The 24,256-nt window shown below is 39.0% G+C and overlaps 1 protein-coding gene across 22 annotated transcripts in view; it reads right to left on the reverse strand.

The window, feature by feature from the left end:
* The window catches only part of kcnt1b (potassium sodium-activated channel subfamily T member 1b), a 74,476-nt gene that overhangs the window by 12,573 nt on the left and 37,647 nt on the right, over positions 1-24,256 (reverse strand). For 13 of the 22 annotated variants that reach the window (XM_025897192.1, XM_019365675.2, XM_025897193.1 and 10 more), the window contains 27 exons: positions 23,411-23,467; positions 23,245-23,293; positions 22,991-23,050; positions 21,044-21,118; positions 20,735-20,818; positions 18,681-18,775; positions 17,656-17,836; positions 16,952-17,116; positions 15,559-15,695; positions 14,612-14,675; positions 14,338-14,446; positions 14,113-14,221; positions 12,639-12,788; positions 12,294-12,526; positions 11,927-11,947; positions 11,051-11,264; positions 9,900-10,005; positions 9,572-9,744; positions 8,553-8,624; positions 5,313-5,447; positions 4,469-4,580; positions 4,129-4,224; positions 2,867-2,968; positions 2,413-2,496; positions 2,184-2,312; positions 1,708-1,728; positions 1,207-1,504 (listed from right to left, as the gene is read on the reverse strand). In XM_025897192.1, the coding sequence (XP_025752977.1) occupies positions 1,207-1,504; positions 1,708-1,728; positions 2,184-2,312; positions 2,413-2,496; positions 2,867-2,968; positions 4,129-4,224; positions 4,469-4,580; positions 5,313-5,447; positions 8,553-8,624; positions 9,572-9,744; positions 9,900-10,005; positions 11,051-11,264; positions 11,927-11,947; positions 12,294-12,526; positions 12,639-12,788; positions 14,113-14,221; positions 14,338-14,446; positions 14,612-14,675; positions 15,559-15,695; positions 16,952-17,116; positions 17,656-17,836; positions 18,681-18,775; positions 20,735-20,818; positions 21,044-21,118; positions 22,991-23,050; positions 23,245-23,293; positions 23,411-23,467 (3,131 nt within the window). Of the gene's footprint in view, positions 1-754; positions 968-1,206; positions 1,505-1,707; positions 1,729-2,183; positions 2,313-2,412; positions 2,497-2,866; positions 2,969-4,128; positions 4,225-4,468; positions 4,581-5,312; positions 5,448-8,552; positions 8,625-9,571; positions 9,745-9,899; positions 10,006-11,050; positions 11,265-11,926; positions 11,948-12,293; positions 12,527-12,638; positions 12,789-14,112; positions 14,222-14,337; positions 14,447-14,611; positions 14,676-15,558; positions 15,696-16,951; positions 17,117-17,655; positions 17,837-18,680; positions 18,776-20,734; positions 20,819-21,043; positions 21,119-22,990; positions 23,051-23,244; positions 23,294-23,410; positions 23,468-24,256 lie in introns of those variants that run through there. The other 9 variants (XM_019365688.2, XM_019365685.2, XM_013276874.3 and 6 more) reach the window with 7 other exon arrangements.

A 24,256-nucleotide genomic window follows, 5' to 3' on the forward strand; every position in this document is an offset into this window, starting at 1 on the left:
AGTAGGCAACTGAGGAAAGGCAACAACTGTTCTCAAACCAATGCAGGAACTCATTCTGCAGCTGTATGTAGTGATTGTACCCATGTTTAATCAAGGAACTCATGGGACTTCCTCACAAAAGGCAGCCATAACAGAGGCACTGTATGTGTAACTGCCTGTGGCATGAAATCAGTCACATGCTATTCTTGATCTGAGCAGATTACAGTGTTCAGGAACAATACAAAAATAAAATCTTTAGCCTGTCCCAGCTTCTAAAATTCTTTGTAGTATAATCTTTGGTTTCTGGATCATTAAAAAACAAGCAGCCTAAAGAGATCCATCTGGGGTGACATTTTCACCATTTTCACTACTAGAAAAAGGGTAGTAGGTAGCTCAAATAAGTAAAGATATAGACCAAAAACAAACATACATTACAGAGGACGTAAATGAATAGGCTGGTTCTCTGGAGACTATAAATATTTTGAATATCTGAGCACCAGTTGCTAAGAGCACAGGCCTGGCCTGATTAGTCTCTTGTGCCAAATAGCCAGGGTGCTATTGTGGCAACATCATAAATCAGTTATCCACAGGGTTCAGGTCCCCCAGTTCTCAGCAACAAGGACTATGAGCAGCCGCTGAATGACATCAAGAACACCTCACTAGCTAGCAGCAACCAGGAGACAAGACAGACAGGGTTAGCTGGCTAGTAGCATCCTTTCAGAATAAGATGCTTACATACCGCACCTTTCAAAGAACTCTCTCTCAGAAATTGGGCTTTCAGTTTATATGACTTTAATCAGATCATTACAACTGGATTCACACTACTATGCTGTGTGGACTTGAATGTCTGTGACTTCTGAACTAAAGGTTTCCTCCTTTGACTTTTCTTAGGCTTCACTCACTGAGATTTAACTCAACCAGTTACAGGATTTCTGCATCCAAAGCTTCTGTGATCTCAAAGTCATGTTTACAGAACTGAGACTCCAATCTGCAACAAACATTATAATTAGCATTATTATTCATTTTCTGGGACATTATGACTAATATTTACAAATTAAATACAAAGAAAAACAATCATTAATTGAAATAACTGATAACAGCAGCTGAACTGTATCTAGTCCAATACAATAAGCTATACGCTGAAATATTAAACTGAACTCAGTAATATCTTTCAACCTAACGCAGCAACATATCCTCATATATCATAACATCAGCTGTTCCACTCACCGTATCCCACAGTGGGGAGGCCCAGGTGCTTCATACGATTCTTGACCAGCTCGGACAGCTCCTGTCGCTCGGAGCGCCGATACAGATTCAGTCTCTGCTGCGAGATGCGCTCCGCTCTGGTCGACGGTTTGACGTTCTTCCTGCTCAGCCGCCGAGCCCACTGCATGCTCTTCTTCCTTAGCAGCGGGTGCTCTGATTGGTCACTTGTGGTGGAGTTTCTGTAGCCTGTCTTCTCCTTCCAGGACCCTCCACGATCACGGTGCTCCTCACCCTGCTCCACGTTGATGGACACCTGAGACTGGAATGGTAAGATGGAAATGTGAATGCTGGATTCTGTGAGGAAAGCGTGCACTACAAGAATAAGAAGCAAACAAAATTTTGATATTAAAAAAAATACCAGTAAAAAAAATACCAGTAAGGTATTTTTTTTAACTTTGCCTGCTTTAAGCAAAAAGGAGTCAGCTGACGTTATAAACAGAATCAAGCCTGTTTGGATCTTACCTGTGCATTACTGTCCCTGCACTGGAATATAAGGACAGACAGACATCCAAACAAAAAGAGATGCAATGAAAGATGAGGGCATTCAGAGTGAACAAATGTTAGACGCCTCAACATCAGCATATGGAAGCTTACATATGCTGTATTTAATATTTTATTTATTCATAACTGTATTAATAGCAGTATGTGACAGTATTTATTTATTCATTTATTGCTTGCCACGAATTTCTGTCAGCTGGAATGTATCTGTATTAAGAAATGAATGGTAAATGTGCAGCCTCAAACAAAGGAAAGGCAATTTAGGGAATAGGAAATACAAGCTGAAGAATAAGCAAGAGTATCAAAGGAGAAGGACTCAAGCAAAAACTAAAGGAGGGAATGATTAATAGATGGTAGCTGAATTCAAACCGCAGGCAAAAGCTGGCACCAAATCCAAGACCAGGACTCAGATACTGAGTATCTGATCAAAGTGAACTTGCCTCTGAGGTTGAGAACATATGCGACTCGGTCCGGTAGATCCCGATGGGAATCTCAGCGCTGGAGGAGCAAAGTTTCTGGAAGAGTCTGCCGTATGTCCTGATCCACAGGTCCTCCTCTGTGATCTTCATCTGAAGTGAGAGACTGACGATAAAGTTGCTGCACATCACAGATGCATTTACTAAAATGCACAAATCACTTGCTAAGATGCAACAGTAAATTTCCACATACAGCACATAGGTACCCAGAACCAGGCGTGGTGTCCAGACCAAGGAGAAGCCTGATGATGGCAATCATGTAGTCCTTGACAAATGACTGTGGTTTAAAAAAAATGATGTTTAAAAGCTTTCGCAAAGACATTTTGAAATTGCTCTGAGGGGACGTTTTCTTTATAACACCTGCAATAAATGATTTTGTCCTGTGCATTATGCTCATTAATATTTAATGGCACAACTGTTCTTTTGTAGGCTATTCATTTGAGGCTTAAACACGTAAAAAAACACATTTACTTTAGACAATAAACTGCACCTTACTAGGAAACACTGATGTAACAGCCGTTACCTTTTTAGACACAACTTTCAGACAGAGGAACTAGTGCAGCACAAATTCTAAGGATGAAATCACTGACAGACAGGTCTATATTTAACTATTCCATAACCAACTAGTTCAAAGTCTGTTATCCCACCTGGTAAAGCAGTGTATCCAGCATGCTGATACTGAACACTCTGCCTGCAGCAAATGGCAGCCGGAACATGAAAGCCAGGTTGGAGCCCTTATCACGCTCTATCTGGAAGCAAAAAACAAAATACAAACAAAAAAAGGAGCAAAAAAAAAAAAGGATTTAAGAAAGAATGGGGATACATACAAGCTTTATCTGTTAGTAATAATGATTTAAAAAACTGCATTAAACAAATGCATTCATTCACAAGAGGCCTGAAGTGTGACAAAAATTATTAATGGGTTTATTTGATTTTGTGGAAAGTAAGCTAACTCTTTAAATGTCATATAAACTCACCCGACCATGTTGTTAAGTACAGCTGTTTAACTAATTGCTAACACAAATCTATTCGGCCGATTGAAGCAGCAACACTCAGTGATTTTAGGCATGCAGACATGGTCAAGAGACCTGCTAAAATTCAAAGTGAGCAGCAGAATGGGGAAGAAAGGTGACTTTAAATGTGGTGTGGGTATTGCTACCAGATAGTTTGGTCTGAATATTTCAGAAACTGCTGATCTACTGGGATTTTCCTGCACAACCATCTCTAGGGTTTACACAGAATGATCTGAAAAAGAGAGAATATCCAGCGAGCTGCAATTCTCAGGGTGAAAATGGCTCGTTGATACCAGAATTCAGAGGAGGATGGCCACGCTGCTTCAGGCTGATAGGAAGGCAACATTAACTCAAATGACCAGTTGTTACAACCAAGGTATGCAGAAAAGCTTCTCTGAATGCACAACACAACAAAATGTGAAGATGATGGGCTACAGCAGCACTTTGTGCCCCTATCGACAGTTAAGGACAGATTTTTGGTGAAACTAAACCAAAAAAAAGCATATTGAAAAACACTGCCTGGTCTGATTACTCGGGTTTTCTGTTGCAATGGTGATGGTGTGCTCAGAATTTGGGTGTAAACAACATAAATGCATAGATCCATCTGCTTTGCATTAACGTATCAGACTGGTGTGGTGGTATAATGGTGTGAGGGATATTTTTTGGGACACTTTGGCACTTTATTATCAGCTGAGTATCATTTAAAAGCCATAGTCTGCTGTATCGTTACTGACCATGCCCTTCCCTTTATGACCAAAGCGTACCCATGCTCTGACGGTCGCTTCCAGCAGGATGACACACCATGTCACAAAGCTCAAATTATCTCAAACAAGGCAAAGACCTCACTGTACTCAAATGCACTTCCACAGCCACCAGATCTCAATCCAATACAGCACCTTTGGGATGTGGTAGAACAGGAAATTGTCATCATGGATGTGCAGCCAAATCTGTAGCAGCTGTGTGAATCTATGCCACGAAGAATTACAGCAGTTCTGAAAGCAAATTGGGTCCAACTTGAAACTAGCAAAGTGTACACAAAAATTGGCCAGATGAGTTTATACAGTGCAAAAAGGTAAAAAAAAAAGAAGAAGAAGAAAAAAAAGAAGACTTCATAGGCTGCAAGTTATAATGCACAACCCAAAGTGCTTACACTTCTCTTTGGGATACTGAGATATTTTTTGATTGTCCAGAAAATAAAACGATCTAAGTCAAAGACACTGAACACGAAACACTCACCTTCTCCAGTTTGGAGAGTGCGAGTGAGTAGCAGTCCTTGGCTCTGAACTGCATGAACCTCATGTTGGATGGATGCGTGAGCTCGGTGATGATGCTGAGACTGGGGAACAACCTGAGTGTGGAGGAAATAAAGTGAGAGGGATGTCAGTGGAAAGATAAAATGCTTTGTGTTGAGAGAGACACGGTGCGGCAGTGATAAATGCTTTTAATTTTAGTTGCTAAATAAATGAGCAGTTTCACAGCTTTGGCAGCTGTAGTTTGTCTTTGAGATGAGCTCTGCCTTTCTGTAAACCCCCCCTAAAAGCTTATATTTGCTCTTTGGCTTTGCAGTAAGAACAGACGAAGACATTAATTAAGTGAATCTGGTGCACACTTGGGCCAAAACTGGAATCTCGACTCATACATAATAAGGGTGAGCTCACACAAGGCGATCTATACCATGGTCAAAAACATTACACTCCCCAAAATTCACTGTGTGTTAAGTGTGATTGCCGTACACTGGTTTTGTTAGACGAGGGCATGGTATGTTAACAAGAGCTAACGAGAACTCCAACACGTTCTCAACGACAGCTGTCTCTGTGAAAAATGCTTTAGTACAGTAATCAACAAACATGTGTCACCTCTTCCCCAACCGAGGCACAAAATACATAAAATCATGAACCTTTTTCTCTGCAAAGTGAGAAAGACAGAGGCCAAGTGCACAAAGAGGAGAGAAGCTGAGACGATGAGACAAACGTAATGAACTGGGGCCTGGATCAATATGATGAGTGGGGGAGTCAGAACAATTGAGACTGGTGGGAGGACACCTTTGAGTTTCTACTCAGTAAAGCACCCTCTATGTTACCTGAACATTGTCTGGACATTGACGATGGTCTTGGCATCTGCCATGTAGTCTTCCTCAGCACTCATGGTGCTCTCCTTGTCCACAACGACCAAGTTGTCAGCATAGATGATACCACACTGCAGCAGGTTGTCCAAGCTGTCCCATTCAGAAAGCAGCAGTGATTATTAGGTTATGACATGTTAGAAAATGGTAAATATAAGAATAATATAGTAAATACAACCCTAACTCCAAAAAAAGCTGGAATCATGTAAAATTTAAAAACAGAATTGAATGACTTGCAAATCTGATAAACTCACATTGTATTCACTAAAAAATATATAAAACATAAAACAAATGTGTGAACTGAGACATTTTCCTATTTCATGAAAAACATTAGTCAAGTTTGAATTTGAAGAAAGCAACATCTTTCAAAAAAGTTTGGATGAGGGGAACAGCTGGAAGAACATTTTGCAACTAATTAGGTTAACTGGCAGCAGATTGGTAACATTATTTGATATATATCTTTTTTTTTCACTAATCTGCAAAAAACTGTGCTAATAAATTTAGGAAATATTTCATAATAATGTTTCTCAATATGTCCCTGTGAAGACTGTGGATCATCATCTACACTACATAATATCATCAAAAGGGCAAAAATCAATAATGGGTGTCCGTGGTCTTCAGGCCCTCAGGCGGCTGTCATGGAGATGCCTGCATGGCCTCAGGAACACTTTCAGAAATCTTTGTCTGTTAAAATAGTTCACCAGGTTAAACCTCTGTGATGCAAACATGGATGCTGCGTCCTCTGAACTAAAGAGCAGAGGGACCATCCTGCTTGTTATCAGAGCTCCATTCAAAAATATGCATGTCCCTATGTAGTGTGGTGCACATTAGTGCACATGCAATTGGCAGCATTCACGTCTTTAATGCTACTATCAATGCAGAATGTTACATACAGGTTTTACAGACTACATAGAGTTGCATAGAGTTTTACAGACTGGTTTTAAAAGAAGAGGAGATGCTACACAGAGGTAAACATGGCCCTGTTCCAGCATTTTTGAGATGTGTTGCTCCTATCAAATTCAATTTGAGCTGATTTTTCTTTTTAAATGGCACATTTCTCTCATTTTAAACATTTGTTTGTTTGTTGTCTCTTTTTTTATTGTGAACAAAATTTCACACAGAGTCCCAACTTTTTTGTGATTTGATGTGGAACGTGAGCCAACTCTTCAGTTCGGTTGAAATTGGATTTAAACTAATCCAAGTTCACCAAAATGTCCAAATCTGCATCGACCAAGGAGGTGAGGAGTTTACTAAGTGGATTTTTATTCAAGAATAAATTATAATGGGCTGGACTGCAAAAACAAGTTTTAGATAGAGGTTAGTGGTTACTATGTAGTTATATTTTGTCAGAAATGATGTGAACTACTAAGCACATTCAACATACCCAGGATATATTTCTGTTGTCTGGCTTCCCCTACATCTAACATCAAGAATTAGGCAAAGTAGTCGCATGAAAGGTTTCATCAGCTCGATAAATTAAACTGGGGTTTAACCATCTAGTTATTCATATGTTCACATGAGACGACTGGCACTGGCAGAATCTGACAGGCCTGACCATCTGATGGATGAGTCTACTGGTAGGAGAGTGGCTGATATTACAAAGGAAAATAAAACTATAATTTTGGAGGTTAAACACACAATGCTAGCTGAAAGAACACAGCTGCAGCAGACAAATTAGTGGTGTGAGCATCTAACGGGAAAAACACTATAGAGTAGTTTAGTATAAAAGTGCTTCTATGAATATTCTGTGCTTTTAGTGATGGTAAGTAAGAGTCTAAAAGACCTACTATATTAATAGTCTAGCCATAAACCCAGAAAGCAAAGCCAACAAAAATGCTGACTGTAAGCAGCATTACATAGTCAGCACTTTCGGACATTAAGGAAGCTGAGATTCTTACTGTTATTTTATTAAATAATATGTAGATGTGCATAGTACAGTTTGAGTTTTTATTCTTTCAGCTGCAGCCCCATGGTTATTAATGGTCTGGAAAAAAAAAGTCTAAAAACAGAATTTGAATGTGGGCTTAAAACTATTTGATACAAGTTCAAGAAACAGGACTCCTGTTTTAAGATCACAAATTCATGTTTTTAGAATAATTATTGTAAAACTGTTTGCAGTCAACATTTAAAAACTTAAGGATTAAAGTTGCTTCTAAGAATCTAGATTTGTTACTAAACCTATTCACGGAAAAGATCCTCTTGAAAAACTTTAGACTATCCTACCATCCCTGCACAGACGTCTGAGGAATCTTCGTAGAGTAGCGACACTATTTTCCAGAGAGCTGATTGGTCAGTTGGCGGGACTTTCATGCCTGTTGCTCTCTTGTCTTGAGTACAACCTGCCCTGAAGCAGGTTAGATCTTCAGTATAAGTTACCATGGTGATGCACACCAGTAAGAGGTGAACTACCTTCATGAAACTGAAAACCAGGTTTACAAATCCAGCTTCATAGTACAGGCCTTTGGTTTACGGGACTGAATAAATGCAGCACATCTTCAGCTGCATGTTTTCCACTTGGTTTTTTTTCCACGATTCAACTAAAATAATCATATTTGCAGAACTAAAAGTTAGGTTTCAATGTACAGTTGTCTCCATAAAGCTATTAGTTTTGTTAATGTTTAGACTATAATGCTATGGTGACTCCCTCTTTACATTGTTCATTCATTTTTGTTTGCAAAGCAGCCATTTTTTCTTGACAGCTTAATTACACATTAGTGAAGTTTTTAAATCACTAGGTTCAAACTAACTACCACTTGCTTTCCCTGCTTCAATCAAACACTGAGTTCTTGCTTTTTTCCAGCTCAAAAATCTGCAAGTAACAGCTGCAAGATGTACATTTGAACGTCACTGATAAGCATCTTTGTCTACTTCCTCAGGTAGCACAAAAAAAGATTAAAAGGATTAAAAAATGAATTATATAGTTTGTAATCAAACTGCTACATTTGAAGAAACTTTTCAAATGTGTCTATAAAACACAAAATCACATCAGCAAGAGTTGTTTTTATCATCCCAATGATCTTTCAGTGGAGCAAATGTGTTCAAGAGCCATTAAAGATTACAGTGCATTTAAGTTGTTGTGTAACTGTGATGTCCAAGATGTCCTGGAGCTGTAATTCTGCTGGCTGGATGAAAAATTATTTCATACATTAAGCTAGGTAATTAACCGAGTGTGTTTTCTTTTATAATATAAACACTTACTTATCAATTGTGCCGGCCATGAAGTAAACCATTGGAAAGCAGCAAATGGCCTCTAAGAAATGGTTGTCTGGCCTGCGGGAAACAGGAAACATGAATTGAGCATCCCACACTAATTATCTTTGTAAACCCCAGTGACAGATTACAACACTGTACAAGTAATTTCCTGAAATTTGCCTGCTGATGAGAGCAGGAAAGATCTGTTTGAATTCATTATGGATTAGGAGAGAATAAATTGTTCAATGCATTTGGAGGATTTATAAAAAACTGCCTGACATTTAAATTCCTGAGGGGGCCACTTAGTTTTCCTGGCCCTGTGTTTTTGTAGTTCATCTGTTTCAGCAAACTGCAGAAATGAGGTCAAAGTTAATGAAGCCCGCAGTGGGTTAGAGCAGAAAAAATGGACCACTGCAACATGCATGCACGAAAATATATATGCCCTAACATACAGACGTCTATGAATAATGCAAAAAAAGAAAAGAAAAAAGAAACATAAATAAAAAATATAATTTCATCTTTTGTCTTTGCAATTGCAAACATAATCTTTTTGTAAATCTTGAAATTCACTCCAGTTTTCTGTTTGGTGAGCCTAATCATTTAAAGTACACAGCTTTTTCTCCATGTAGGGGCTAGGTTAACAAGTATATCCTTCCAGGTATAATAAACAAGCCCTTATAGAGATATTATATTACTGTCATCTTCATGCCTGCACCATAATCTGCTGCCTGTAACATCTGAAAGTGCTAAAATAATGATCCTATAGAAAAGTCCATGCATCGCAATAATGATAAACCAGTTTCATCAACACTGTGCAGTAACACTGACATCCATGTAACAAAGAGAGGGCCTCCTTCATTGGTTATATTATCATCAACATTATTCTTAAAAAGCACACAAAAAACAAGTTTTATAAGACTCTCAAATTCTTGTGATAATGAAAAGCTTTAGACTTTCGCATCACTGTCAGGAAATCTAATAAACGCTGGTCTGGATGTGTTGGATGCTAGACTGAACAGTCTTACGGGTAGTCCAGTAGCAGCACTATGGGGTTGAGTTCTTTTCTGGGCCGATAATAAGCCCGCAGAGGGACGATGAAGTTGTAGAGACCATTTCCGGCCGTCTCTGCAGACACTATAATCAGCTTATTCTTGAAGCCGTATGCCTTGGCATCCTCGAAGCTGTTATGTGTGCAGCCCTGGATGACACAGACAATTCAACAGAAATTTAGTCAAGGTCTAGTATTCCTGTACGCTTAGGAAACAAACCACAGAGCAGTTACTAACCACGAGGATAAAACAGATGTTTAAAAAAAGCATTGATTTTGTACTGCGAGTTTTCATTGAGTCTCACCTTGTCGAGGCGAAGGCAGCAGAATGGAGCTTTCTGTGGTAGGAGGTGGCACAAGGTTGGAGAGCTGCCGATGTAGGGCGAGTTGGGGGGATAGCCCTTCACAAAACTTGTGGAAAAGAAACAGAAAAAATATCAGTGGTGACATATTTTAGGATATTATGCGATTGTTAATTTTTAACTTTATTTAAGGCGATTCTGAAGAGGCTTCTACTGTTACAAAATTTCTGTAAGCATCACCGACTCCCTCTTCCTGCTTTCATCACTACTTTATAATATAAACTAAGTGAATTATCACCAGTTTAATGTTTCTTCTTTTCAGTTTATTATTAGATTCTGCAGATGCTTTACTATAATTACAGATGTTTGTAAGCCTGAAGGACTAATTCCATTACAAAGTTTATTTATTTTTAATCAAGTCTTGATTGTGTGTCCGTTTGGTTCTGTGCTGCTTGATTTGTAATGTGTCAGCTGCAATTACCCTAATGAGTTTCACGATGCCCTCCAGTTTGCCAATAAAAGAAATTCCAGCTGATCATAGATGTAAACCTACTGATCACCACACGATGGCACTGTGGGACCTTGAATTTTCTTCTCTGCGGCACTGATAACTCTTAAAAAAGAAAAACTACTGAAGCGTCAACGGGTGCAGTAATAGAGGCTCAGGGGTCAGAAGGACCATGTTAGGTCCACCTTTATGAAACTCACCATTGTCTGGGTCTAACAGCTGTTGGTTTTCATGGGCTGAGGGATCAGTACCTAATCTATCCTGAACTTATCTCACTTTTAAGAAACCGCATAGACGGAGAAAATAAAAGACTTGGGCCTTGGCCTACATCTGACGTGCTAAAACCCTTTCAGGGTGACTCTGCCTGGCTAACTGATAAATGAGCGCTAAGAGCAGCAATCAATACAGGGACACCATACATGAGCCTCACTTGAGAAAAAGTGCTATCCTCACTGACATGATGTAGACATTCATCACTAGTACTTCACATCTAATAGCATCTGATTACATGCCTATTTCAAACTCATCCATCTTTGATCCTACAACAGCTGAGAGACAAAGAAGAGAAGGGGAGGTAAGATCAATCAAGCACAGAGCAAAGGACACCATGGGCACATTTCAGTTAAAAAAAAAAAAAAAAACTTACTCTGAACCTACAGAGCCTTCCTCATCTGATTGGTTGGTCTCATCCTCTGACTGGTCACTGAGGAGGTCGCAGGGCAGGATGGAGGAGGAGTCGGCAATTTCCAGAACGGGGGCGATGCTCGGTCGGCGGCTTCCAGCGCCGTTCTCTGTTGGGAGGGCAAGTTTGCCGGTTTCCTCAGGAGGATCGGGATGCTGCAGGTCAATGGCTACGGTGCCTGGAAATCACGTTGGATTATATTATCACAACTGTAAAGCTATATAGAAATAGCTTTATGTATATATTGAGACTTTTCATTATCTTGGCCTGTAATATTCCTACTACTCTCTTGAGTCTCAGCAGTTTGACCTTGAGGAGAAAATGTATTGCTTTCTGAAGCACAAAGCTACCATCTACCATGAAAAGCATGCAAATAGTAATGACTTAGCATTTTTGTCAGTAAATATATCCCTATGATGTATGATATACATCATATCATAAATATGAACAATGGATAGATCCGTTATATAAAGCACAATCGTTTCCAACTAGTTAGGATGCTGTGGCGAAAAAAGGTGATTAAAACAGAATGCAAATATTGGCATTAGCGTTATTCAAAGCTTGTATTTATTAAAAAATGTACAAAGAGAACAAATCGATCAATTAAAAAAGGCTAATATTTGCAGACTGTTTTTACTTAAAGCACCCTAACTTATTTGGATACATAGTTGTACAAGATATGTGCCAAAGATATATGCACAATATCAGATTTGATATATGAACTATACATATATCATTCTGCTGAAACATTTTTAGGCTAAGTGTGAGGTGTTATTGTGCAAATGATTCCAAATGAAATGTGTGAATAATAGAAAATTGATGCCTCATGCACAAACTTACCAAATGAAGTGGCCTGATCAACTTTCACAGGTAAAAAAAAAAGCACAACACAACAATGTCAGCCAACAAAGTAAAAAAAAAAAAACATGTAGAAAAATATCATGCTTAACAGTCAGTGAAAGCATAAAGCATCAGCAAGGCAGCCACCACTAAGCATTCAGAAAGGCCCAGTGTGAGTGCAATTTAGAGTAAACCACCAACAAAGCATCCATTTTCTCTTCTTCCATGGAAACCCTTTCAGCCATCAGATAGTGAGTCAAGTACGCACACAAACAGAACCCTCCCATCTTCCTATTTTCTCTGCTTCCTTTATCAGCTGCTCTTTTTGTAAACATCATTTATTCCTGCCTGTGGCTTTCAGTCTTACCCATGCTGGCGATGATGCTGTGCACGGGTAGCCTTGAGGGGGCGTCATAGAGCCCGGAGACAGGCAGGCCCTTGTGCTTCTCCTCTTGCTTGAAGATGAAAGCAGAGTTCTCTTCCTTGGTGATGTTGATGTAGTAGCAGGTGTCAGTGGCAGCCATGATGTGGCGAGGTCCGGGGTTCAGGAGGATGCTTTTGTTGTCCTCTCTTTTAACTCCAATCAAACACACGCCATACCTGACGATTGAAGTCAAAATGACACAAACATGGTTTTTGCTCTCAGAGGTGTTTAAGGTCACTCTAATGTGAAAGGATCTTAGTCTACTGAGCTAGAAGAAAATGTACTGACTTCTTGTGGGCGTGGAAGGAAGCATAGGTGAAACTCTTTCCGTCGTACTCCCCAAAAAACTTGCTGTCACACAAGCGGATGTGGTAGACCTCGTTTCCCGAGCAGCGTCCATATGTCCTCTGCCACTGCTCCGGTGATAACTGCCCCTCCCTGAATTTGTATTAACAGAACAATTCATTCTGATGTTTCCTGTCCCATAGTCCTTTTGCTAGTTTTAAAATACATGCTACATCCTTACTGTATTTTAGACTGTGATCTTAAACTCTGGCGCAGAACCAATTTGAATGTCAGCGAAAGAAGATCAAATTACACTTTATTTGTCTCTCGGTACTGATAAATCAAACCTTTCATGACCTTTTCTGACCCTGTATTCCCCAGCCTCCTCAACTCTAGTCACAAACAATATCAGGACACAACAGGCTTTAAGGTCATTGACGTAAGACAGATTGTGTGCATCATAATTATATTTGAAACCTGGCACAAATTAAGTCTTCTGTCATCTTGTCAAAGCCACAAACTGGGGCCAGTTTCCATAATGGAAATGAAAATGGATGTGTGTCTCCTGCGGATTGAACAGAATGTGAAAAAAAACAGCCAGATTTATGGCCTGACAAGAAAAAAGTGTAATGTTCACTGACTCGACAGTGACAAGTCGGGGCAGTGGTGACAGCAGAGTAGTGAGATTGTACCGAGTGCAGTCTGTGTAAGTGTAAAGACTGCGTGCAGAACACACAGTCATCCTCCTCTCAAATTAATCCCAAAGAGAGATTTAATCTCTCCACAAATATTCAACTCTTTAGTCAAAGCGAAGATTAGAAATTTTACTGAATAGAAACATTTCAGAGAAGCTGAGTTGCTATGAAGGCAGAAACAAAGACATTTGTTGAGTAAATTCTTAAGGAGTAAAAATATGGGTTTTTTTAGGTCTTATTAGCTTGAAATTCAAAAATAATGTCCACAGCCAAACTATGTCTTCTAGAGCAATTACAGAACTCAGATGACACTTAAAAAAAACTACACAGGGCTTCCTTTACTTGTTTCCTTAAGTATAATACTACCCAAACATGCAGATTTAATTTAACTGCCAAATAATTGTTACTTTATCTGGGTAATTTGTCTTACAGTAACACACACTTACTAAAAAAATATCAGATATGGTTGGTTTAGTGTAGGAAAATGAAAAGAAGCAGGTGTCGAAATTAAGACTTTATCCAAAAGAACCAAACACCCTCCTGTTAGCAGGACTGGAAAATCTAGTCTATTTCCAGTTTTAATGCCAGGCTAAGCTGAACTTTGATTTATGCTTAATGGATAGTATGAGAGAAATATTGCTTTTTTCTCCAAATAATCAGTCAGCAGTGCCAACCACTGCATCATCGTGCTGCACTAATAAGTCAATTAAATTTATTTTTTTTTAAAATTGTACAAAAGTGGAAAGAATAATAAGTGCAAATAAATGTTGGTGGATACTCACTGTCCTCTGGAGGTGTGAACCAACAGAGTAATTAAAGTGGACGTGGCTGGACACACACAGTTGAGTGCCAACATAGCGTACTTGAACTCCTCTTCACATACTACATGATCTGATTGAAAAGGAATAATTGCAAAAACCTTTTATATTAAGAAAAAGTCGGGCCTGTGTTTCATCAACATGCAAAATGATTGTTTTTCAGAAGCTATGAAGTCTTTGCACACTCACCAGCAAACTTAACATGAAATTTATTTTCTGGTTTGAGAATCTGTACGTAGAGAGGGCAGTTTGGAGCAAAGTCTTTTGCAGCCCATGCCCTCAAAATAGTCTGGTGATCCTGTAAGGGAACAAAATTGTGTTATTTCACTTGTCCAGTGGCTCATTTTCAAATGCACTTTTTTTCATCTACAACTTCCCTGGCAAATATCAAAGGGAAGTAGGGTGTGAAGGGAAACTGCTCATTTGAAATAATAATTATGACACAGTTTAGGATGAGACTCACAGCTGCAGTTCGGTCGACTTCGTTCCTGCTGCTCAGGATGAAGCAGGCCTCAGCATCGTCCATCCTGACAGATTGAAAGAGGCACACAAAAGAGAGATAGAAAGGCAGGAAAGAGGTCATTCAACCAGGTGTGAAACACCTCATTTTAACAGATCAGTGCATTAAATTAAAGCCAGGCATGGATGAGCGTTAATATGCCATTACAAAGGCTCAAAAGGTTAAAAGCCCAATTCATCTCTGAAAACACTACCGTATCAGAATGCAGTGCTTGCAGCACAGGAGCTGCTGCTTCTTTTTTTTATCTGCCTCCACCTCACCCTTCCTAGCATCCTCTTCTGTCACACCAACTCTCTGCATGTTCTCGACAGAGATTAGTCATTTGAACGTAACCCGGCTGTGTGGTAGCATATCGGTGCATACGAAATGACACAGCACCTGAACAGCTGCATATTTAATAGGGCCTCTTGGAAAAGAGGAGTGAACTTCTGGACAAACTTAAGACTTTTCAAAGAAAAGGATATAAGGCTGTAAATCAACATCTGCACCCGAGCTACGAGATATGAATGCCACGGTTGTGCAGTAATGGATTTGATTGACGCAAACAAAACTGACAGGTCACAATTTCTCTTGCTGCTTCTGCGCAGAGTTTGCTCTTTGAAGTGAGGAGATGATCGATGTGGAGTGAAATTGCATTACACTGATGTGGAAGCAGAGGCCAGCCAAGCTGATTTGTAAGTATCTCACCCTCTAACAGCACTTCAATGGCTTTGCATTGCCAGTTGAGAAGCAACACTTTAAATTACATTCCAAGTCGTATCCAGAAAATAAAATGAATAAAACAAATCAGATTCAGCTCTACTGAAATCTGAACCTTTCAGGAAGATAACGCGCAAAACCTTTGTTTTTAGGTGTTGCTCTTAATATGTGCATGTTATGCGTTTACTCACTTGGCCCTCATCAGGTCCTGGTCTTTGAGAGCAGATCCTTGCAAGTAGATAACCCTCTGCGACCACAGGGGGATCTGGAGAATTCGACGAACTTGAATGTCTATCTCTGTCGGGCACAAAATCACCACATAATAGTCCTAGAGAGAGAGAGAAAAAATCAAAAACTTGTTTCCACATCTTATTGTTTGTGAACATTAAATATTTATGACAGGACACGCAACACTCAAATGACATTGTAGCTGAGTCTTGCCCACTTCAATAAGAGCACAGATAAAATTTTCTCACAGGAAACCAAAACTGCTAAATATACATGTTCTATTTTCATGTGTACAGTTAGTCTGAAATGTTACTTTCAGTGACCCAGAATAACATCTTACTTTTGCGTAATTATTCGCTATCTACAAAAAAACCAAATATGAAATACAAAAAAACCTGGATAAATATATGAAAAGTGAGTCAGTCAGTCCCGAGTGTATATATATTGAAGCCATGCAAAACCTTTACCTTCATACTACAAAGATTTTCAGAGTTACAGCCCCTTGATGTACACAGACATGAGTTGACCTTTGATTTTTTTTTCAGCATTTTTAAACCCTCATAAATTCATAAGTACAGGAGAAAGTAACATACATTTTTCATGACTGATGATTTAGCTCTGACAGCTGCAACCAAATCAACTTTATGCTCATTCCAATGTCACGATCCGCAGGCAAAGTGCTCTTTTTTTCATGATACCAAATGTTGAGGAAAAAAAGTTATATAAAACAAAAAAGCTGCAACTTTTTCACAGTAAAATTTCCACAAAAGTACAAAAATATTATAATATAAAAAGTTATAATATAAACCAGTACCTTAGTGGCATGGTAGCTTATCCAGCTCAATATCCATCACAGTGCACAGCTTATTGTGTTACTGTGTTGTGTTGTATGTGTGAAGTACAGTGACAGTGAAGTATTATTGTCATAGTTCAGCTGTACTGGACCAATTATTAAAAATTAAAATCCACTGAGAATGACAAATATGACCTTGAGCACACTTTAGGTGAAGACCTATTGGTGATCATTGCATGGAGGTTTCACTAAGTTCTACCAAATACTGAAAGAGGAGTAGTGATTCTTCTGACTTATGAAAAAAATACATACAGCTCATCTGTCCTTCGACTGGCTGAGCGAAAAATCAGCTGATTCTTAGGCTGGCAGGTTGAAACGTTTTGCCTTATTTTATATTGAATAGTCACTGTGTACTACATGACTTAGCTAATTACACAACCAGTCTCATGTCTCATGCTCGTGATTAAAGCATGCAATAGAAATATAGAAGATATAGTGGAAACATACTGGAAATAAGCAAAAATAGCAGCATATTAACATATCATTTGGTCTTTTCACTGTACCTGTAATCTGGGATGAGCGTAGAACTCGTTGAGGAAATCCATCAGCAGGTCTATCTTCAGCGAGCTGACACACAGCACCACATGCTTCTCTGTCTGCGCCCGATGTCGACTATAGTTGCCCCCCAACTTCTGGCTCTCCATCCACAGGTATGCTAGTTCTTCAAACTGACACAATGACAGCAAAAGTGGAGTGATGTCAAAAGCAGCACGAATGAAATAAATAATAAAACAGAGATAGACTTGCTTTCTGGACACAGATGGAGTGAAAACTGCTAGTGGAGTAATTTGGCAGCAGCGCGAGTTCATCTCCATTTCTCACTCAATTTGCTCCACAGGGACAGAAACTTTCGAGACATGTGAAGGGATGAACCTGTTTGCAATCTTTAAATATAAATAACACAGTATATATGTGGACTAATGATGCAGCAAGTGTGAGCCAGCATTTTGACTGGCACTTGCAAACTTCTTCTGCAGCCAAAAAAATGTCACAGAAGCGAAGGACCAAATTAGACTTTTACGAGCTGCAGGCCAGCATGAAAATGTCATTTAATATCTGATGATACCCACACAAAGGTCATCACTGAATGCAGAATATCAAAAAAATCCTTGTGATTAAACAGACCTAACACAAGGCTTACAACAAACTGCAACCCTTCACTGCACTTTGCGAATCGCTGGTTTTTAATTTAGCACAGAGTCGGTACCTGTAGCGGCAGGACCACCAGGGCAACACAGATGAGAATGACCACCAGCAGCTGGGAGGGCCAGATTTGTGGCGTGACGTCCCCGTAGCCCACGGTGGAGAAAGTAACGATGCAGAAATAGAACGAGTCAAATAAGGTCAAGTTCTTCCCAGCTCTCTCTAGATGCTGGATCCCACAAGCCCTGCATAAAAACGAGGAATCATACAATGACACCAGACAAATGTCCTACGGGTAAAGATAATTAAAATATAACATATGAAAGGGGATATATTCTACTAAGGCAATCTCTTTCACTATGGTAATATAGTCATGTCTAGACTGGATATTACAATTCAATTTAACCAAGAACAAAGGCCCAAAGGTCAGCCCAGCGTGGGCTTCTCCTCAGTATGGCATTTAAAGTGACACCATCATTGTTCTGTCAGTTTCCTCTGACTGCTCATTAGGTGTTTTTATCTTTTTTGGATAAGTTGGACATTTCAAAGTCTGGGGCTGGGGGAAAGTGAATCAGAGCTATGATGTCAGAAATAACACAACTTTGATTAAATTCACTGTTTTAAAACAAGAAAATCAATTAACAATAAAGAAAACAAGGTTATCAATACAATAACAGTGTTTGTAAAAGTCTGTTTTCTCTGACGCTGATCATCAGTGTATTTTTTATAAGCATTTCTTTTTCCAGCAACAGTAGCAAATATAGAAAAATCTCTCTCTTTCATGAATACTACCTCTTAAAAATCATTAACCTTTGCCAATAACCAACAGTAGCTCACAATGCCTGCTTTCAACAGATCTTTGAATAGCTACATGTTTTGCTTTTTCCAGTTTTCGTTTCTACAACATATATTGCCTCTACCAGATAATAAGCCATGCAGACCACCAACTGTGAGACAATGTTTGTGGGGTGACGTGGTACAAGGTTCAGAGAACAGATTTTGCCCCTAGGGGTCAATAAATGGCGCTGAGTGCATCAGCGGTCAGAGATACACTTCAGTGACTAACAGCGAGAACAGAGGCTGACTCACCCGGTGAAAACCAGACACAGTAAGGTGCAGATGAGGATGAACACCTGATTAAACATGGCAGAGTGGGTCCTTTGGATAGCACGATGGAAATCATTCTGGACACAAGAAAAGAGGTTTTTAAATGGGCAGATCTACTCTCCAGTGCAAAAACCGTTTAGTGCATTAGTCATATCGCTGATTGAGAAATACAACACATTTTCCACTTGTGATAGCAAAAACAAACAATTTCTCAAGGACAACTGGAACAAAATGTATTTGCAAAACAAAGTATTAAAAGGGCCATACTGTATCACACGTACAAATTCCTTCCAAACCAAATTAAAATCATTAAAATTAAAGCTCAGATCTCTTACTTTACTGTAGAGGCCATTATTTTACTAACACACAAACTACACTAAAATGAGTGCCCTTTCCTCTTTGGAAGAATTTTTTATACTGCTATATTAGCATACTGTCCATCTTCCAGTGTGGCAGCTCACGACTCATTTTCACTTGCACCTTGTTAGCATGTTCTGCCTGCCACCACCCCCCTGGCCACAGATTCAACCATCTGCCACCTACCGTCTTGGCATGTAGCTCTTACTCTGTCTCATCTGAATCACAGCGAGAGCACACACTGCACCAGGTGGATCCAATGGAATTGCTTTGAATTTCATGTACCTGTTAAACCCTTCTGGGCAACACTAATACTACAACAGCAGATTTCTGTGAACTCTGTGTTTTATTAAACTTCGCCGTGCCCACACTTGTACTTTTTGCTTTGGCTCGACTTGCTCTTGATATTGGGTAGTACTCTAAAAATATACTGCGTTACTTGCAAATTTTAACAATATACACTCATTAACCACTTTGTTAGGTACACCTTGCTTGTACTGGGTTGAAACCTTTGTGCCCTCAGAACTACCTTTACTTTTTACGAAATAGATTCCACAATGTCTTTGAAATATTCCTCAGAGATTTTTGACACGTTGACACGATGGCAACTCACAGTTGCTGCAGATTTGTTGGCTCCATATCCATGACGGCAATCTCTGGGTACTATGGAGGTCATTTGAGTACAATGAGCTTATCGTGATGTTCAAGAAACCAGTTGGAGATTATTTGAGCTTCGTGACATGGTGTGGTATGAGCACTAATGCTCACTGGATATTTTCACTTTTTTGGACTATTTTCTGTAAACTGTAGAGACGGTTGTGTGGGAAAATCCTAGTAGATCAGCAGTTTCTGAAATACTTCAGCCTCTCTGACACCAAAAACTCCACATTCAAAACTCACTAACATTAACTTTTTTACCCTTTCTGATGCTTGGTTTGACCTTCAGCAGGTCATTTTGACCATGTAAATATGCTTAGGTGCATTCAGTTACCTACCATGTGTGATTGGCTGATTAGAAATTTGTATAAATGAGAACGTGAACAGGTATTTCGAATAAAGTGGGCCAATGAGTGTAGGGCCACGATATCTGCCGTGCATGCCGTGCACTAGCCTCAAGAACATGCAGTCAATTCCAAAAGAAAGAAAAAGTGCTTGCTTCTTCCTTATGCAAGCTTCTAGTGAGTAAGTAAAGCCTTCTGCAGCGTGAATATGAATGTCTGCTGTTTGATTAAAAACACGTCTTTTGTTTTCTCCTAAATACGTCAGCTGAATGAATAACATGGCTAGTGTTAGCTTTGTAGCCAGCTAATTAGACAGCAGGCTAATTTATCAAAGTAACCATTGTTACTGCTAATAATGTTACACAGACAAATGTAGCTTCAAAAAGATGCGTTGTTTTGTGCACATATCAGTGTCGACAAAAAGAGAGTGCCAGCTAACCAGAAAGAAAGAAATTAGCCTAGTCAATTAAATTCTGTTTTGCTACATTGTATCAACCCACTGAGCACTTACACAATGTTACTCATGAGCTCTAATATGGCTGCTAGAGGGCAGATAATTTAACCTCAAAGCCCATAGTAATAAAGAAAACATACAGTTTTGTTTACTCTCTCTAGTACAATGAAGCTTCAGTGTGTAAGATGCAACACATGCTTTATTTACATTGGTAAAAAACTTACAATCATATTCTCCAGAGCACCTTTGGCTAGCCAGCAGTTAAGAAACACAGGGACGAATATGTCTCTTAATCGATGCCAGAAAATCTTCAAGAAGAAAAGAAAGAGACAGGGTGAAAATATACAGTATATTAGTAAAACGATATTTAGTTAACATACCTCATATATAACATGAGGTTACAATTCCCAATACAAATAATAAAGAAGAAAATTAAAATGCATTAGGTAGTTTCTCATTAAATTCAAAATTGTACATATCTGATATTTGAAGATCTTGTTTTGTGGACAAGGCGAACTGATTAAGTTACTTACTGTGATTATAAACGGCACTGTGTTAATCATTTCCAGTATGAAGGAAATCTGGAAGATCTGCTCCCAAATGTTTCCCTTGAAAGGAAATTAATGGGAAACAATTTAATGAATCTGCTGCAGGGATCTGCCTTCGGTAATAATGGAGGACATCAACATAAAACAACACCATGTAGGAAAAAGAACAACAACTTTCTGTGCTAACGTCTAAAATCTTTGTTGAGAGGAGATGGTTCTTTGACATTAAAGATTTTAGTGTCAGTATCTGAATATAACACCTGACTTTGTACTTAAAGCATTCAAATGTCCTTGTTTGTAGTTTGTGCATGTTATGCTTAGCTACTGTTCTTAAATGTAAGATAGAAAGTTTAAAATGAAGATAAAAAGGTTCTAATATATATATACCACTTAAATCTCTTTTCATAATGAAGGGTTTACATAATCGACTGTATGATGCAGCCTCTGCTCATTTACACGTGTCTTACATAATGTCTCTGTGCACTATAATTACATTTGGTATTATATAGCAGTGAATAAGAACATAAGTAAAAATATATCTGCATATATTTTCACTGGCAAGGTATAACGTTTATGTTCAAGAAGCAGAACACTATAAATTTACGCTAGTGTGAAATGATACACTGAGGAGGTGACACTGGAAACTAGACATGTAAAAAGCAGCAGTTTAAGACAAAAGTACCTGAAAACCACAATAATCTGAGGACAAAATTTAACATTGGCATGTGTGACTCATAAAGTAAAAGCACTAGGAATCCCTGTTCAATCAGAACTGAAGGAAAGAAGATAAAGACTCCATGTAATAAACCCGAATGCAAACATCTGAGGATCTCAGCAGGAGCTGAAAGCAATGGTGCAACTTAGATTCAGGGAAAGCTGTGGGAGATGTTCAAATCCAAACTGATACTGTGTTCATTCCTAAAATCTTAATTTCTAAAAATTAAAGAAAAAAAAATATGGACAGTATGTGATGCTGCTCAATTCAATAAATATCTGAGAACTGAATGGTCTGTTATGAAGATATGTTTGTGTTGGTTGTAAAATGTTTCAAATATTCTGTCTGCCATCAGATATTCTGTATTTCTATATACTGTACATTTCACTAACACATATTTTTTTGACATTTTACTTGCAATGTGCACAATCCTCCTTTTGCATGCACGAAAACTAAGAAAAGAAGTGCATACTCAGATGTGTGACAGATTTAAGGAAACCTGAACCTGAACTCTTGACAGCTACAGCGAAGGGAACTGATTGTGTTCTGTGGCATTCGGCTGGTTCAGGGAGAGAAGATTAGCTGAAAAACCAGTACGAGAAGTGATCATTGTTATCCTGCAATACAAAAATGTTTTCCTGACGGGAGTGATCACTTTAAAGATGACCATATCATCACCACTCATAAGGTACCAGCGCTCACTTAATGGTTTGATCAATATGAAAATGAGCACTCAGCTGAGCCCCTGTGGGAGGTTTTAGGTGGATGTGCTTGATCGCACCCTCCAACATCATCAAAACACCACACGAGGGAATAACTTTGAGACAAATGATATTTAAACCTTCTGGTAGAGTTCCAGCAACTTTAGGAATCAATGCTGAGGTGCACTAAGCTTTGCAAATCAGACCTAAATACATTTGTGATGCATCTTTCTGTCAAGTGTATGTAGACAAAACACAAACAGCACTTTAAGCTCTGTAGAGCCTTTATCTTGACTTCTTTCTGAGACAGTGTGCTTGATGTCTGAGTTTAGAATTTGCAGCAAAGACTGCTGGCTCTGTGATGGGGCTGTCTTTGGGGAATGGCACTGAGGCTGGAAAGTGAAAGCTGTTGGTTCGCAAGACAGGAAACATAAAGTGTTGGACTTAGATCAAGAAGCTGCAAGAGACCAATAAGAATTAAAAAGATAAAATTTGTAGTGTGAGTCAGTCTCTTACCTTGTAGCTGAGATATGTGATAAGCATAGTCTCCAAAAAACTGATTAAGGCCACTGTCACCTGGAGCAAAGGGGAGAAAGATAAATGAACCCCGCAAATGCAGACTCTTCTCGGCCTTCAGCGGGGAACGTCCATACTCTGCAGTGCTTTTATCTAATAAATGGCTTGTGGTGTTTTTTGGCTGAATTATGCATTGAGACCGAGTTCATGGAATGAAATTTGATTTATGCACACAGAAACGGTATTATGCTCACCTGTATTGCCCATACAGACTCCCGTCTGTTCACCCAGAAAATGCGTTCCCTGTCAAAAACAATGTGAAACTTTTACTCACACTTCACTGCATCTTCATATAATAGCAACCTTAACTATTGTGTGCCAATAATTTTACTATGAAGTGCCATGTTAACATGAACATACCATTTGATTTGTGGTTGCTCTGATGTATCATTCCAACCGTTGCTTCGATTCACTGCACTGTATCACGGACAGGAGTAAGGAAAAGATAAAAACAGAGTAACAGTTTGAACGTGTGAATGGGTGGAAACATGTCTACTGGGAATCGAACATCCACATAATTGCACAGGAGGAGCAACTTTTTCACATAAACAGTAAAATTATATAATCACTACAAAATAAATAACTTCAAAGTTGTGAAAGTCAAAAACAGAATATTTCACATATACTTACAGTGTCGAGAAAAAGCATTTCCCCTTTTCCTGATTTCTTTGTTTTTTTTGTTTTTCCCCAGAAATTAGGAAGTGGCAAATAGTTCATGGTACTGTATCCTTTATGCTTTATGCTCTCCTGACAATCTTCACTGAAACCCTCAAGATGAAGAATCTTTTTGGCCAGTCTGTTATAATCCAGCACAGGCAGCACTAACCTAACATGTTTATCTGTGAGCCCCCAGAGGAAACCGCACACAGATGGGCCCTACCAGCCACTGAAATAAGGATCCTCTATGAGGAAACAGTGCTAAGCACTAAGCCATCACGCTGCAATCACTTACATTTACTGTTTTCTACACTTGGAAAACAAAAAAATATTTTGGAAATTGTTTGGAATTGCTAGATTAAAATGCTGTAAATACACTTTTTCAGACCTGTTAATAACAGACTTTGTGGTACTGGTTATGACAGCTGATGTTGGGCTCAGTGAAGCCAGAGGGAGTGATGGAGTAATAAACCAACGTTACACTACATACATGGTTTCGTTTTTATCTCACTCACGTTATCTCAGCTTTAATGTTTTTTGTGCGGTAGA

This window comes from Oreochromis niloticus, linkage group LG12 (genome assembly GCF_001858045.2).
Source record: "Oreochromis niloticus isolate F11D_XX linkage group LG12, O_niloticus_UMD_NMBU, whole genome shotgun sequence".
NCBI lineage: Eukaryota > Metazoa > Chordata > Actinopteri > Cichliformes > Cichlidae > Oreochromis > Oreochromis niloticus.